Below are 12,161 nucleotides of genomic sequence, written 5' to 3' on the forward strand. Positions count from 1 at the left end.
GCCTCTTATGACCCACTAGAAGTATGTGGCAGTTTATGTGCAGACTGTGCAGAGACTCTGCCCTCTAGCCTGTATGTTATTATTATTTTGCTGCGTTCAAGATGTTGCTGGGTGTCAAAATTCTGGAGAAAGACTGTTGAGTCTCAGTCCAAGATGGTCAATAATAATGAACTTTTGGGTTGATTTGACAACCTGGGAATGATGAATTGACAGCCAACTATCTCTCTCCAGAATCATTCAGCGGTGTTGTTACAAAAGCAACAAGGGACAGGTCCTGCACAGTGTGCCTTTGAAGTTTCAAAGCAGAAATACTTGGGCCCTGTGACTAATACATGATTCGAAGCAGAGTTTTACTGTTGTTGCTTGAGATGGGACTAGTCTGAACTACTTTACATATTGCAACACGCAACATGCAGTGAAACACACAGGAGCAGTGGGCTGCATCAAGCACCTGGGGAGCATATATTGGTTGGGTTAAGTGCCTTGCTCAAGGGCACATATATATATATATATATATATATATAGAGAGAGAGAGAGAGAGAGAGAGAGAGAGATATATACAGTTAGCTGGTTTGGTGAAGTGGGTCCGATCCCATCTAGGGGTCGGGTCCCTCCAAAGGGTCACCAAATAAATCTGAGGTGTCATGAGATGATCATTGGAAGAGGAAAGAAAAAGAAGTTCTGACACAAAATGTGTTTTCAGTTTTTTGGTGTTTTTTTTTTTTTTTTTTTGACTTTTCTCTCATCTTTGACTTTGTGAAATATTGTATTGTGTTACATCTTTGGGCTTCATATGAATTAAAGAAACCACAGAGGATAAGTCCAGAAGGGAAAAACTTTCCTTTGATGGAACCGAAAACAATTAATTGACAACCGCAAACTGAGACACTACTGTGGTCTGAGCAGAAATAATCATTAACTGGACTCAGCACACCAGCGGGTTAAAGCAATTACCAAGCAGACAGGGCTGCAAGAAACTCAACATGCTTCTGTTCAGATCTGAACATCAGCAACATGTTTCCTGTGCTGTGATCTTTTATTTCACTACCAGAGTGTAAAAACACTATTAGGCCTGTAAAAGTAAGACTAAACTAAGTATTAGCATCAAAATGTACTTAAAGTACCAAAATTAAAAGTACTCATTGTGAATTTCCCTATTGTGGGACAATAAAGGAAATCTTATCTTATGCAGACAGGGTTATCTCAGACAAATTGACATTATATTATTTGATTATAATTATTCACACATTAATATGCTCATTACTTAAATGTTGCAGCTGGTAAAGGTGAAGATAATTTTAGTACTTGAGTGAATGTACTTAGTTACTTCCACCGCTGGCAAATACTCAAAAGACTATAAGAAGCTATAATATTATAGGGATTGATTTAGGGAAATGAATGAAACAGGTTGTTTGTCTTAATGTAGAACTATTCAGCTGTTATACTTTCCTACTTTTGATTCAGACCTACTGTAGGGTGTACAGGATGTCCATATGTAACAAAACATGAGAAAAATGTGTACACAGCAAAAATACATTGTTTAATTCCTATTCTACTGTGTGCAAACATTCCAAAAAATGCAAATAAGCAATACAGAAATAGTAATACTGTAATGAAGGCACCCCGTCTGACTATTCTCAGGTATAAGACAAAGGCAGTGAAAAACACTAAAAATGCTAAATGCTAAAAATCACAGCTCTTGGGTTACACCAGGGAAGCATTCAGGCTAAGATGTTTGCATGAGGACCACAATTTTCACTCCATCTGGCAAATCAGAATCAATAAAGCCACTTCAGTGCCTTATTTTCCAGAATTTACCATCTCTGCCTAAACCTCAGCAGGATGCTTAAACAACTGACACTCAGTCTCAAAGTCACAGCCTTGGAGCAGTTCCCTGTAGTTCTCTTTGACGTCCTCATAGAGCGGCATGTAGCTTCCCCGGTCAATCAAACCGGGAAAAGTCACAGGCTTTTCATTGAGCAGCGGCTGCAGTCTCAGGTCTCCTCCCCCACAGTCGTACAACACCAGGAGAAAGTTAGCTGCGTAGGGTAACATGCGGCTGGTGCGGAAGGAGCGCTGGGTCTGTGTGGCGTAGTTGGTGGATGTCGGGACATTGCTGTCCTTGAAGAAGCCCAGGAGGGTAAGCAGAGGCAGGATGGTCTCTGCATGGCCAATCTGGACTGTCACAGTCTCACTCACCTTCTGGCCTGACCTGACATATAAGAAAAATAAACATGTGGTTATTTTCAGCCTATATTTTGCAAGGCATGAGAAAAAAAGTATAAAAAATGTCCACTTGAGTTAATTAACCAATCAATTGATGGACACTTATACTCACTTGTTCTCGCTGGCTGCTTTGTCCAGTCGACTGAACACATCATGGAAGAGGATGCAGCTCGACTTGCTGTTAATATCGTAACCATAGCCTCTTTTCCAGAACTGCTTTAGGTCATTTGCGTACTCCATTACCTGTTGAACCAGAACCGGTAAATTTTCACTTGTTTGCATGCGAGGTGGGGCTAGAAAAACTGTAATCTGTCTTGGTCTTTAGGCACACAAGGCTACACGAGTGTTAGTTCATCTTGGAACACGAGACACAAAACAGTCTCTGCGTCATGAATGGCGTCAGACAGCTTCTCGACGAATCAATACTGCGGCAATGCAGAGAAAGCATTACATTTACTACTACGGTGCAAGTCTTTCTTTCCCTGGGCTTTTTAAATATTTGTTCACTTTCACTTTTATTTAACAGAGACAATACAGATTACATCGGAATAGGTAATATAACAGACCGGGCAGGCCCCTGTGCAGGATTAAGATGAACAAATTAATCAAACATGACCACAAACTGATTTGAAGGTCTAAAATTGATGGTCCTGAAAGTTCTAACACAATTAGACATTTATGCTAGTTTACTTATTCCTCTTTTGTTCTTTAAATCTTGCTATTTAGGGTTTACACTTCTTGCAAATTTGCCAGTTAATCATTTATTCAAAGTTTAAGCACATCACCTACTCTTGCCACTAAATAAATCATCACATGATTACTACAAGAGAAAAAAACACAACTTGGCCTGATATGGACATTTCAAGATAATGAAATTCAGGGTAGTTTTGACTGAAAATATTACATTTGTCCACATTCTGATAATTAATTAAGAATAATTTAAAACAAACACGTCACTATGTTGACCACTAAACAATTACTCACACCCTTAAGATGAAATCCTAACTGTATACTTTCAAAAATGTATTAACATAGACATTTGATGACACTTGAACATAAAATCCACAACCGTTAAACAGCTGAGGCCTGTACCTGTGCATCGACCACATCGAAGAGCTGACACCAGGGAGAGTTCACAGTCTTGATGGCAAACTCATAAGCACACAAGTAAAATGCAGCTTCGGCCATTTCTGGAGGAGAGAGGTTTGAGTACATGTTAATAATAAACAAATTAAATCAAACTGGCCAGGCAGAAATGAAAACGTGCACAGCTAAAACTCCATGGTGTGACGCAGTTAATTCTGAAACCTAAATACCATGGTGTATGCTGCTTTGTAACTGCACCGGTTAGAGGCCTGCGACGGTGCCGCAGGACCAAAAATTAGTCAACATAGGCTACAGCTCATTCTACTGGTGCTTCAATAAATATTAATAAACAATACAAAGAATAAACAGCTCCACCTACTGTGCAAACACTATATACATGACCAGTGGCATGTTCTGCATACTGACCCCCCAATACTGACTACTTTATCACTAATAATATTTAAGTGAATACTAATTTTTGTGTTTATATTGTCATTAGTATATCTGAGTGGCTTTTCAAGCTGTAACACACCTTGAAGAGCTTTATTGGCTAACACTTCGTTTGAGGGGGCTGTAGTTTTCTGTCATTTCCTGGAAAGGAAGTGATTCACTGGGAGGTTTAAGAGAATATTGTGTAATCTGGTGCTAATTGTTGAACACTGTAAAACGGGTACACTTTCAATAAATCATTTCCAAGAAGCTGTCAGTGTAACCTTTTAGTTAGCACACAGTAGGCTTAGCCTGGGAATCAAACAAATCTGTGAGCTTGTGTTTACTTTGCTCTAGCAGATGCATCTGGTCACGCTCCCATTCAGACAGACATCCCTGCATCCTGGTTTGTGATGGCCTTCACTGTTTACCTAATATCAGACGGCTTTACTATGATGACTAACAAAGGAGAGTCCCTGGTCCAGATTAGTGCTAACTGCTTGGAGGCTAACCTAACAGCATCCCAAAGCATTTTGCACTTCGCTGGTTGCTTTCCCTTTGAAAATTAACTGAGAGATTACATCAAAAATGTGAAATGGACTCGAGGTTACTCTGCTACTTGGCTACATTGCCCTTTGATATGCACCACCCTCAATCATATGGCTTCACAGAGGGTGGTGAAAACTGCTCAGCATACCATCAGGAAGAAGGCAACCAAGAAGATCATCAAAAACTCCAGCCACTCCAGGCACAATCTATCCTGTCTCGGTATTAAAACCATTGAGTTCTCAAGCTCATCATCACTTTCCTCTCACCTCACTGATACAGATGCACTACCCTCATTCCCACTTCTAAGTTTTATTAAGTTTTATTACCCTGTAACTTCTAATTTGGGTGTGTGTACATGTAAATGTATATGCTCCATGTAAATACAGCCGAGTTTTTCCTTTTCTCTCTTAATGTGAATACATACTTTGCTCTGCTTTATTGTTCAATTATATACTACTTTAAATGTCCGTTTTCCGTGTACTTTCTCCACCACTGACCATCTGTGATGAGACTGTACTGGACTCTGAGACGGTCTGCGATCTTCTCCTGGACTCTCCTCATCTCTGGTCCCTGCTTGAACTTGTCCATCTCTGACAGAGCAGAGGGGTTGTTATCGACTTCCTGTACAAACCTGGTGCACTGGTCAAAAAACCTCATCAGGGCATCATTCACTGCATGGTCAAACTCCTTATCTGGGTAGAAAAAAAAACAAAACAGAAGGTTATATTGAAAATGCATGTACGTGGTAGCTCATAGTGACATCATGAGGGTCATACCTGTAATAGCCCACAGCTCTGTCAGTCCTGCCTTGAAGGACAGCGTGCTGTTGACACACCTGTGCTTTGAGCTGGTTATGAACTGGATGAATCCACCTCGGAGATTCTCCTCTGAAATCATTGTGGGGAACAGCTTTGACAGCCTGATGGCCAAATGCTTGTGATCCTCCACACCTTTTTGTGCCAGTCTGCCGTCCATGTCCTCAGTGTACCACATTTTCCACTGAGTCTGGATTTCCCGCAGCCAACTGGCTTCTCCTGCGGCGCTGCTCTTGACCAACTCGTAAAACTTCCGCATCTTCTTGATGTTTTTGACCGTCGGGTACCTTGTGCCGTGTCTTATGATGGCAGTCAGATGGATTTCTCGACATTGTGTCGACGGAGGCTGCAAAATCGATGTGTTTACAGCAAGTATGTCGTCAATGAGATGCGGGTTCACCTCCTCGTACCTCCCTTTCGTGGTGAAATATTTGGCGATTGCCGGAATGTTTAGATTATCCCCTGGATTCACATCGTTACGGATACTGCAGAAGATGCCGATTATGGTGGTGAAATGAACAACGGTGATTTTCCAAACACCGGTCGGCATGATGCAGCCTGGTCACTAGTACGCATGGCCGAGTGCACCAGAGCGAGACCAGAGCCAAACATGACGTGGTCTTTGTCGCACTGTCCAACCAATCACGGAGGCATAAAAACATGTCCCAAAACCTTTACATAATAAACTGAAGTGGACGTTGACCACTTTTGATCACGTTTTTGCTTGTTCTTACAAGTACTAAATGAAGCCCTTAAAAGTTCGTCTCAGAGCGCTGGGCAATTTATATCCAATTATTTGGCTACTACCGACTATTTGTCTATAAATTCCATTTATATTCAGTGTAGGTAATAAAGAAAAATAGGGTTCTGCTACACAAATTAGTGTTTATTTTTCAAACTGCTATTCTGTGTGAAATGTTGGATAATTGTACCTCTTCCAGTTTCAAAAAATAAAAGTTTGGAGAGAATCTCTCTCTTTGTTGAACTTCTAACAGCTAGTACAGCTGTGTATCTAAATCATGGCAAGAGGTCCCAACTAAGCATAGCTTTCCTGTAAGGCCTCATAAACCAAAGATATTGTGATCCACTGACTTAATTTTTAACAGTGTGCTGTATTTTATAAGCTGTTCATTTTTATGGGGAAAAAAATCTCAAAAGAGTAACTAAAGCTCTCAAATAAATGTAGTGGGATAAAAAGTACTAATCTGGTTGAATACAAGTATAACAAAGCATAAAATGTAAATACCAGAGTAAAGTAAAAAGCATCTTCGGTGTTCACAGATACAATATTTGAATGTACTGACAATCCATCTCTGTTGTTCTTTTTCTTTTATCTTAGTCACTATCCTGCCATTAGTTATTTGCGGTGTAATAAAAGTGAGAGTTTAAGTTGTTCCACGTGAAACAATCTACATTAATAAACTGATATATTGTGCTGACATAATCATGTTCAACTTGGAGAAACAATGAGAAAAGTAAATTATTTTTTATTACAGTAAATGACACGATAATTAAGGCTTAACATAAAGCCTCTGGCGCTGAGACTTGACAGGCAGACTTTGTGATGCCTTGAGCAGCAACAAATACTGTGTATTTCGACGCTGCTGAATATGCAAAGAGTAGGCGGTGATGTGGAGGTGGAGCGGCAGGTGTAACAACAGCATGAATGTACTAAGGACATGAGAGAATCATATTAAAGAAAGACCGCAGCAATATGATAGGCTACCAAGGTGTGCCAGCCTGCTACTGGATAGATTAGATTAACTGATAAAAACAGATGGAATCATAATTGACAGCTCACAGATAAAGACAGCAGGAAATTATAATTTAGTATTAAGTGAGAGGAGTGAATGATATGACTGCAGGTCAAAACATGCAACTGAATACTACTGAACTTTTGGAAGAGCTTTATTTAATGGCAAAAGTGAATTCAGTTTTCCTACTCAGAAATGTATTATTATTAATGACTGATTGAATGGATTTCTATATCACAGTTCTTTCTGTTGCCTTAACTATGAAAAAAATAGCAACCCATTTAGAATTTTGAATTTTTGAAGCAGAAAATTTAGAAAATTCACATTCAAAAAGCCACATTTTAATGGTAGAAGAATATATTATTATTATTATTATTTTTTTACAGATAAAAAGAATTGTTCCACCAGAATCTACCCAGACTGAGCCTCAGCAGGATGCTTAAACAACTGACACTCAGTCTCAAAGTCACAGCCTTGGAGCAGTTCCCTGTAGTTCTCTTTGACGTCCTCATAGAGCGGCATGGAGCTTCCCCGGTCAATCAAACCGGGAAAAGTCACAGGCTTTTCATTGAGCAGCGGCTGCAGTCTCAGGTCTCCTCCCCCACAGTCGTACAACACCAGGAGAAAGTTAGCTGCGTAGGGTAACATGCGGCTGGTGCGGAAGGAGCGCTGGGTCTGTGTGGCGTAGTTGGTGGATGTCAGGACATTGCTGTCCTTGAAGAAGCCCAGGAGGGTAAGCAGAGGCAGGATGGTGTCTGCATGGCCAATCTGGACTGTCACAGCCTCACTCACCTTCTGTCCTGACCTGACATAGAGGACAAGCATGGGTTCAGAATTTAACATAGCGTCTGCTTAACACCGAAGGAGCTGTATTATACAAGTTAATTGTAACTAAGGGACATGGCACAGACTAGTCTTTGGGGAGATTAACCTTTAATAGATGATTTATAATTTTTTTTTATCCAAATGATGAAACTTGCAAATAGAATGAAAGAGCCAAGAGCAAAACAAACATGACTGAAGGTCAGGCAGATAAAATAAACAGATCTGATTGTTTCATCTATTCCACATTTTCATAAGGTCCTTCAGATCACTTACTTGTTCTCAGCAGCTGCTTTGTTCAGTCGGCTGAACACATCATGAAAGAGATTGCAGCTTGACTTGCTGTTGACGTCATAACCGTAGCCTCTCTTCCAGAATTCCCTCAGGTCACTTGCATACTCCAGAACCTGTTGGGCAGATACTTTAGCAGTAGCTCTGAATGGAGCTGTTGCTCTTTCACAGTACAACTATTGTAAATTGCCAGTTTGTTCAGCATTCTGTGACATCAGATTTCAGAATGTCAGAGTGTCAGGTCATATTGTAACACAAGGTACAAAACACCCTAACACACAATGCCAAGGGGTTTCTCAGTGAAGTAACAATGCCGAAAAGCAGGGGAGGAAATGCACTGTGATTTTAGGTTTGCGTTGTTGCCAGAAGAGTTGTCAAATGTTGAGGGTGCTGAGTAAATAGAGCACCTTGTTTGTGTTGTGCTGTTTGTGTTAGATTAAAGAGTTTGTTTAGGTTCTGGACGTTCCTGTACCCTTAGATGTCCCTCTGATTGGCCTAAAAATGAGGTGTCCCTGGTTGGTTCAAATGCCACTTTTTTGTGACCTTGCAGCAAAATAAACCCTGTGCTCTTTCTACCCCTCTTGTCTACTCTGTTAAGCCCTACAAACTTGTTTGAGATAAATCTGAAAAATACTTGTGGATGTAGAAAAACATCCTATCACACACTTGTGATTAAAGGTCAGATAAATAAATGAACTTGTGATGGTGAAATAGTACATAAATGTGCTGCCAGTGTTGCAGCCTAGAAACATTTGCTTAATGAACCTTTTCCACAGAAGACATTTTAACAAGTCAACAGTTTGAAAGGACAAATTACTGATGGCTGGATTCCATTCAGCTGATTGATTGTCTCATTGTCTCACCCTCCTGACTGACTGGGACGCTTCAATAAAACAGAGTCATTGCTGATGTTATGACATGAAACGTACAAGAAAACATTCTGATATGTAAATAAGTGAACTTAAAGCAAATAAAAAAACATAATCATCTTCTAACTGACTTCAAGGAGCTTCCTAACATCGTGGTTGTCATGTTCCATAAATCCACATACAGTCGACCACTAATTGCTCCTACCTTTGCATCGTCCTCGTCGAAGAGCTGACACCAGGGGGAGTTCACCGCCTTGATTGCAAACTCATAAGCACACAGGTAAAAAGCGGCCTCAGCCATGTCTACAGGAGAGAGGTTGTTGTCAGATGTTTAGTTCACATTTGCACTGTAAGCACCAAAAACTTTTCTACTATCCAGTAACGCTCCTAACAATCCGAAAGTCGTTTGTCTCAATCTTAAAACTGAACCATGGCATTGCTTGCTTAATTACAGCACCTTTTTAAAGTCTGATGTACAAATTCAAGGCCATGAAGAAGAAGGTTCACTAAAACCTGCTGCAGAGGCCTCAGTACTGTCAAATTAGGAAACAGCACCACTCAGTGGACGCTGACTACTTTACTATTTCTGTGTTTAATTTGATGCATAATAGTTTATACATATAGTTTATTCAATACTATGAATTTGTTGAGTCATTTAAGAAACTGAGAGCACATTTTTTGGGGAGTTATGATAAATGCAAAATTTGTTTTGATTACATCAACACAACACACTCAATAGTGTAAAAAATGTGTGTTTCTGCAAGTACGACCGTGTGTGATGATGCTGTGCGAGACTCTGAGACGGTCTGCGATCTTCTCCTGGACTCTCCTCATCTCTGGTCCCTGCTTGAACTTGTTGACCTCAAAGACAGCTGACACATTGTTATCGACTTCCTGTACAAACCTGGTGCACTGATCAAAAAACCTCATCAGGGCATCATTCACTGCATGGTCAAACTCCTTATCTGGGTAGAAAAAAAAACAAAACAGAAGGTTACATTGAAAATGCATGTAAGTGGTAACTCATAGTCACATCATGAGGGTCATACCTGTAATAGCCCACAGCTCTGTCAGTCCTGCCTTGAAGGACAGCGTGCTGTTGACACACCTGTGCTTTGAGCTGGTTATGAACTGGATGAATCCACCTCGGAGATTCTCCTCTGAAATCATTGTGGGGAACAGCTTTGACAGCCTGATGGCCAAATGCTTGTGATCCTCCACACCTTTTTGTACCAGTCTGCCGTCCATGTCCTCGGTGTACCACATTTTCCACTGAGTCTGGATTTCCCGCAGCCAACTGGCTTCTCCTGAGGCATTGTGGAGGACAATGTTATAGAGCTGCTGCATCTCCCTGATGTTTTTGATCGTCGGGTACCTTGTGCCGTGTCTTATGATGGCAGTCAGATGAATTTCTTGGCATTGTGCAGATGGAGGCTGTAAAACAGACCTATTTACTGCAAGTATGTCCTCTGTGAGATGTGGGTTCACTTCTTCATACCTCCCTTTTGTGTTGAAATATTTGGCGATTGCTGGTATATCCGGATTGACCTGAGGAATTACATAATTAAGAAAGCAGCAGGAGATCATAAAGAAATTTAAGACAGTGAATTTACAAGCTAAAGTCAGCATGATACACCAAAGAAGGGGCTTGAAAGGCAGCTGTCTCCTAAACCCGAAACTTCGATGTGATGGTGTCAAAAAAGGGACTGAGCAGAGTCCAGTGAAGTTTGTTTAGCCCAATTTCCTCACAGCAGCATGACCTAAAATGTACCTTTTTTGCTTGTGCTACTGATTGCTGACTTCAAAAGAAAAAAGTTAAAACAATAAGAATAGAAGATGAAGCTGTATACATAAGTCTTATCAGATTATAAAGGTACTCATGCAACACGATGCAGCTCCTTCCTGTGTAATCCATAAGAATTGGATAAAATAATAACAAATCATGTTGTTAATATTTTATGGTGCTAATCTCACTGTTAAAGTGTTTTATAGCGAGATAGTGTTGTTTGCTTTACCTTCTCTCTCACCACAACTTCCTGGATTGGCAACATACAAACACTCATTATAGCTGTTCAAGAAGTTTCACTTCGTTCTCTCTCAAAGCTGAGTTGTGTAACAGGACATGTACTGCAGTCTGGTATAAGAATTCATCAAAATGCAGAATGAAATGGATATGTTCGCAAAATATGTCTTTGTGTAGAGCATTGTGCAGTATTGTGCAGATTCATGGACCTCTATATTCAGTCTTATAGGTGCATTTCACCTTAGTTAAAATTATTTGATAGAATTTCAATACTTAGACCCTTTAATATGGCACTTACATATCAACATGCATTTAGTTCTCATACAGGAACTCTACAAGTGCAAAATTTCCATCTGCAGATTTTAACATCAGTTAAATCCTTGGAGGGACTGAAAATTAAGTAGTCTACTTCATATGCCACTATTTATTGCACTGATAACTTACTGGCTTGATAATAGGAAATTTATACCATTGGCAGTTACAATCGATAAATAGAGAAAATAATAGGAATCCAAACTGGATTCATTGAAATAATAAAGCGCAGACCTACTGCCTGTTTTTCCTGGAGCCAATCAAAAACCTCCTGTGCTAGGTGTAGGTGATTGATGGCTGCTTCAAAGCTGGGTGCACTTCACATTTGCATGTTAAAATATTGTTCTAATAATGTTTAATATAATGTTGTTCAGTGCTGAATCATAGAAAACGCAGTTTTGAAGTAGGATTTTGTACTAAAAATCATGGCCTACTTTGCTTGGTACTAAAGGGTTTTTATGACTCGTCAAGGCCCAGAACAAGAATTTCTGTTTTTTATGAGTTGGAGAAAATTCTATTCTGTGTAGGTCTTAGTGATAGTCAGGCAATCATGCTTTAGCTTGGCAGAGAGACTATTTCAATAGATAAGTTAAGTTCGAAGAGATGAATAAAACGGATCAATTGTTGGTCCCTGAAGGAGTCACGTATCAGTTCAGGACGATAAGATGTCTACGTACGGACACAGTGAATGCTCTGTCAGACTAAACAGAAGAAAATGTACTCACTGGGTATTCAAGATATGATATATCCCATATCATCAAGCAGTATGAGCTGATCAGCGATATCAACAGCAGCGTGAAAAGAAAAACGGAATTAGTGCAAATAGGCACTAAAATGTATTTTCACCTCCTGAACTTTCGCAAAGCCCTCACAACAAAAGATGTACAGGGTACTTTCATTTTATCATGTTTATGTTATCATTCGTGATTTCCTGAATTTGAAAATCTGTAAATTATGACATTGTTTGTGACATCAATAATTCATC

The 12,161-nt window shown here is 39.9% G+C and overlaps 2 protein-coding genes across 3 annotated transcripts; both read right to left on the reverse strand.

Annotated features, from left to right (window-relative positions):
* Positions 1–1,519: 1,519 nt before the first annotated feature.
* Positions 1,520–5,746, reverse strand: LOC124066200 (multiple inositol polyphosphate phosphatase 1-like). The gene is made up of 5 exons (XM_046402427.1): positions 5,067–5,746; positions 4,788–4,982; positions 3,319–3,416; positions 2,339–2,469; positions 1,520–2,212 (listed from the first exon to the last, which is right to left on the reverse strand). Exons 1-5 carry the CDS (start codon positions 5,653–5,655, stop codon positions 1,828–1,830), a joined length of 1,398 nt encoding a protein of 465 aa, XP_046258383.1. The 5' UTR covers positions 5,656–5,746; the 3' UTR covers positions 1,520–1,827.
* Positions 1,520–10,545, reverse strand: LOC124066199 (multiple inositol polyphosphate phosphatase 1-like). Of its 2 annotated transcripts, XM_046402426.1 has the most exons (6): positions 9,891–10,545; positions 9,612–9,806; positions 9,047–9,144; positions 7,958–8,088; positions 7,286–7,664; positions 1,520–1,833 (listed from the first exon to the last, which is right to left on the reverse strand). In XM_046402426.1, the coding sequence occupies exons 1-6, from the start codon at positions 10,468–10,470 to the stop codon at positions 1,828–1,830; spliced, it is 1,389 nt and encodes a 462-aa protein (XP_046258382.1). In that variant the 5' UTR covers positions 10,471–10,545; the 3' UTR covers positions 1,520–1,827. The 2 variants fall into 2 exon arrangements, with proteins under 2 accessions (XP_046258382.1, XP_046258381.1); XM_046402425.1 differs by lacking the exon at positions 1,520–1,833 and having other exon boundaries at positions 6,577–7,664.
* Between the last annotated feature and the right edge of the window lie 1,616 nt (positions 10,546–12,161).

This window comes from Scatophagus argus, chromosome 10 (assembly GCF_020382885.2).
Source record: "Scatophagus argus isolate fScaArg1 chromosome 10, fScaArg1.pri, whole genome shotgun sequence".
Classification (NCBI taxonomy): Eukaryota; Metazoa; Chordata; class Actinopteri; family Scatophagidae; genus Scatophagus; species Scatophagus argus.

Coding starts and splice junctions, on each gene's coding strand:
- LOC124066199 (XM_046402425.1), bottom strand. CDS start 10,470: ATGCTGACTTTAGCTTGTAAATTCACTGTCTTAAATTTCTTTATGATC. Junction 9,807..9,890: donor AGAGCTGTGGGCTATTACAG/GTATGACCCTCA, acceptor TTTTCTACCCAG/ATAAGGAGTTTGACCATGCA. Junction 7,665..7,957: donor AAAGCAGCTGCTGAGAACAA/GTAAGTGATCTG, acceptor CCTCTATGTCAG/GTCAGGACAGAAGGTGAGTG.
- LOC124066200 (XM_046402427.1), bottom strand. CDS start 5,655: ATGCCGACCGGTGTTTGGAAAATCACCGTTGTTCATTTCACCACCATA. Junction 4,983..5,066: donor AGAGCTGTGGGCTATTACAG/GTATGACCCTCA, acceptor TTTTCTACCCAG/ATAAGGAGTTTGACCATGCA. Junction 3,417..4,787: donor GTACAGTCTCATCACAGATG/GTCAGTGGTGGA, acceptor TCTCTCCTCCAG/AAATGGCCGAAGCTGCATTT.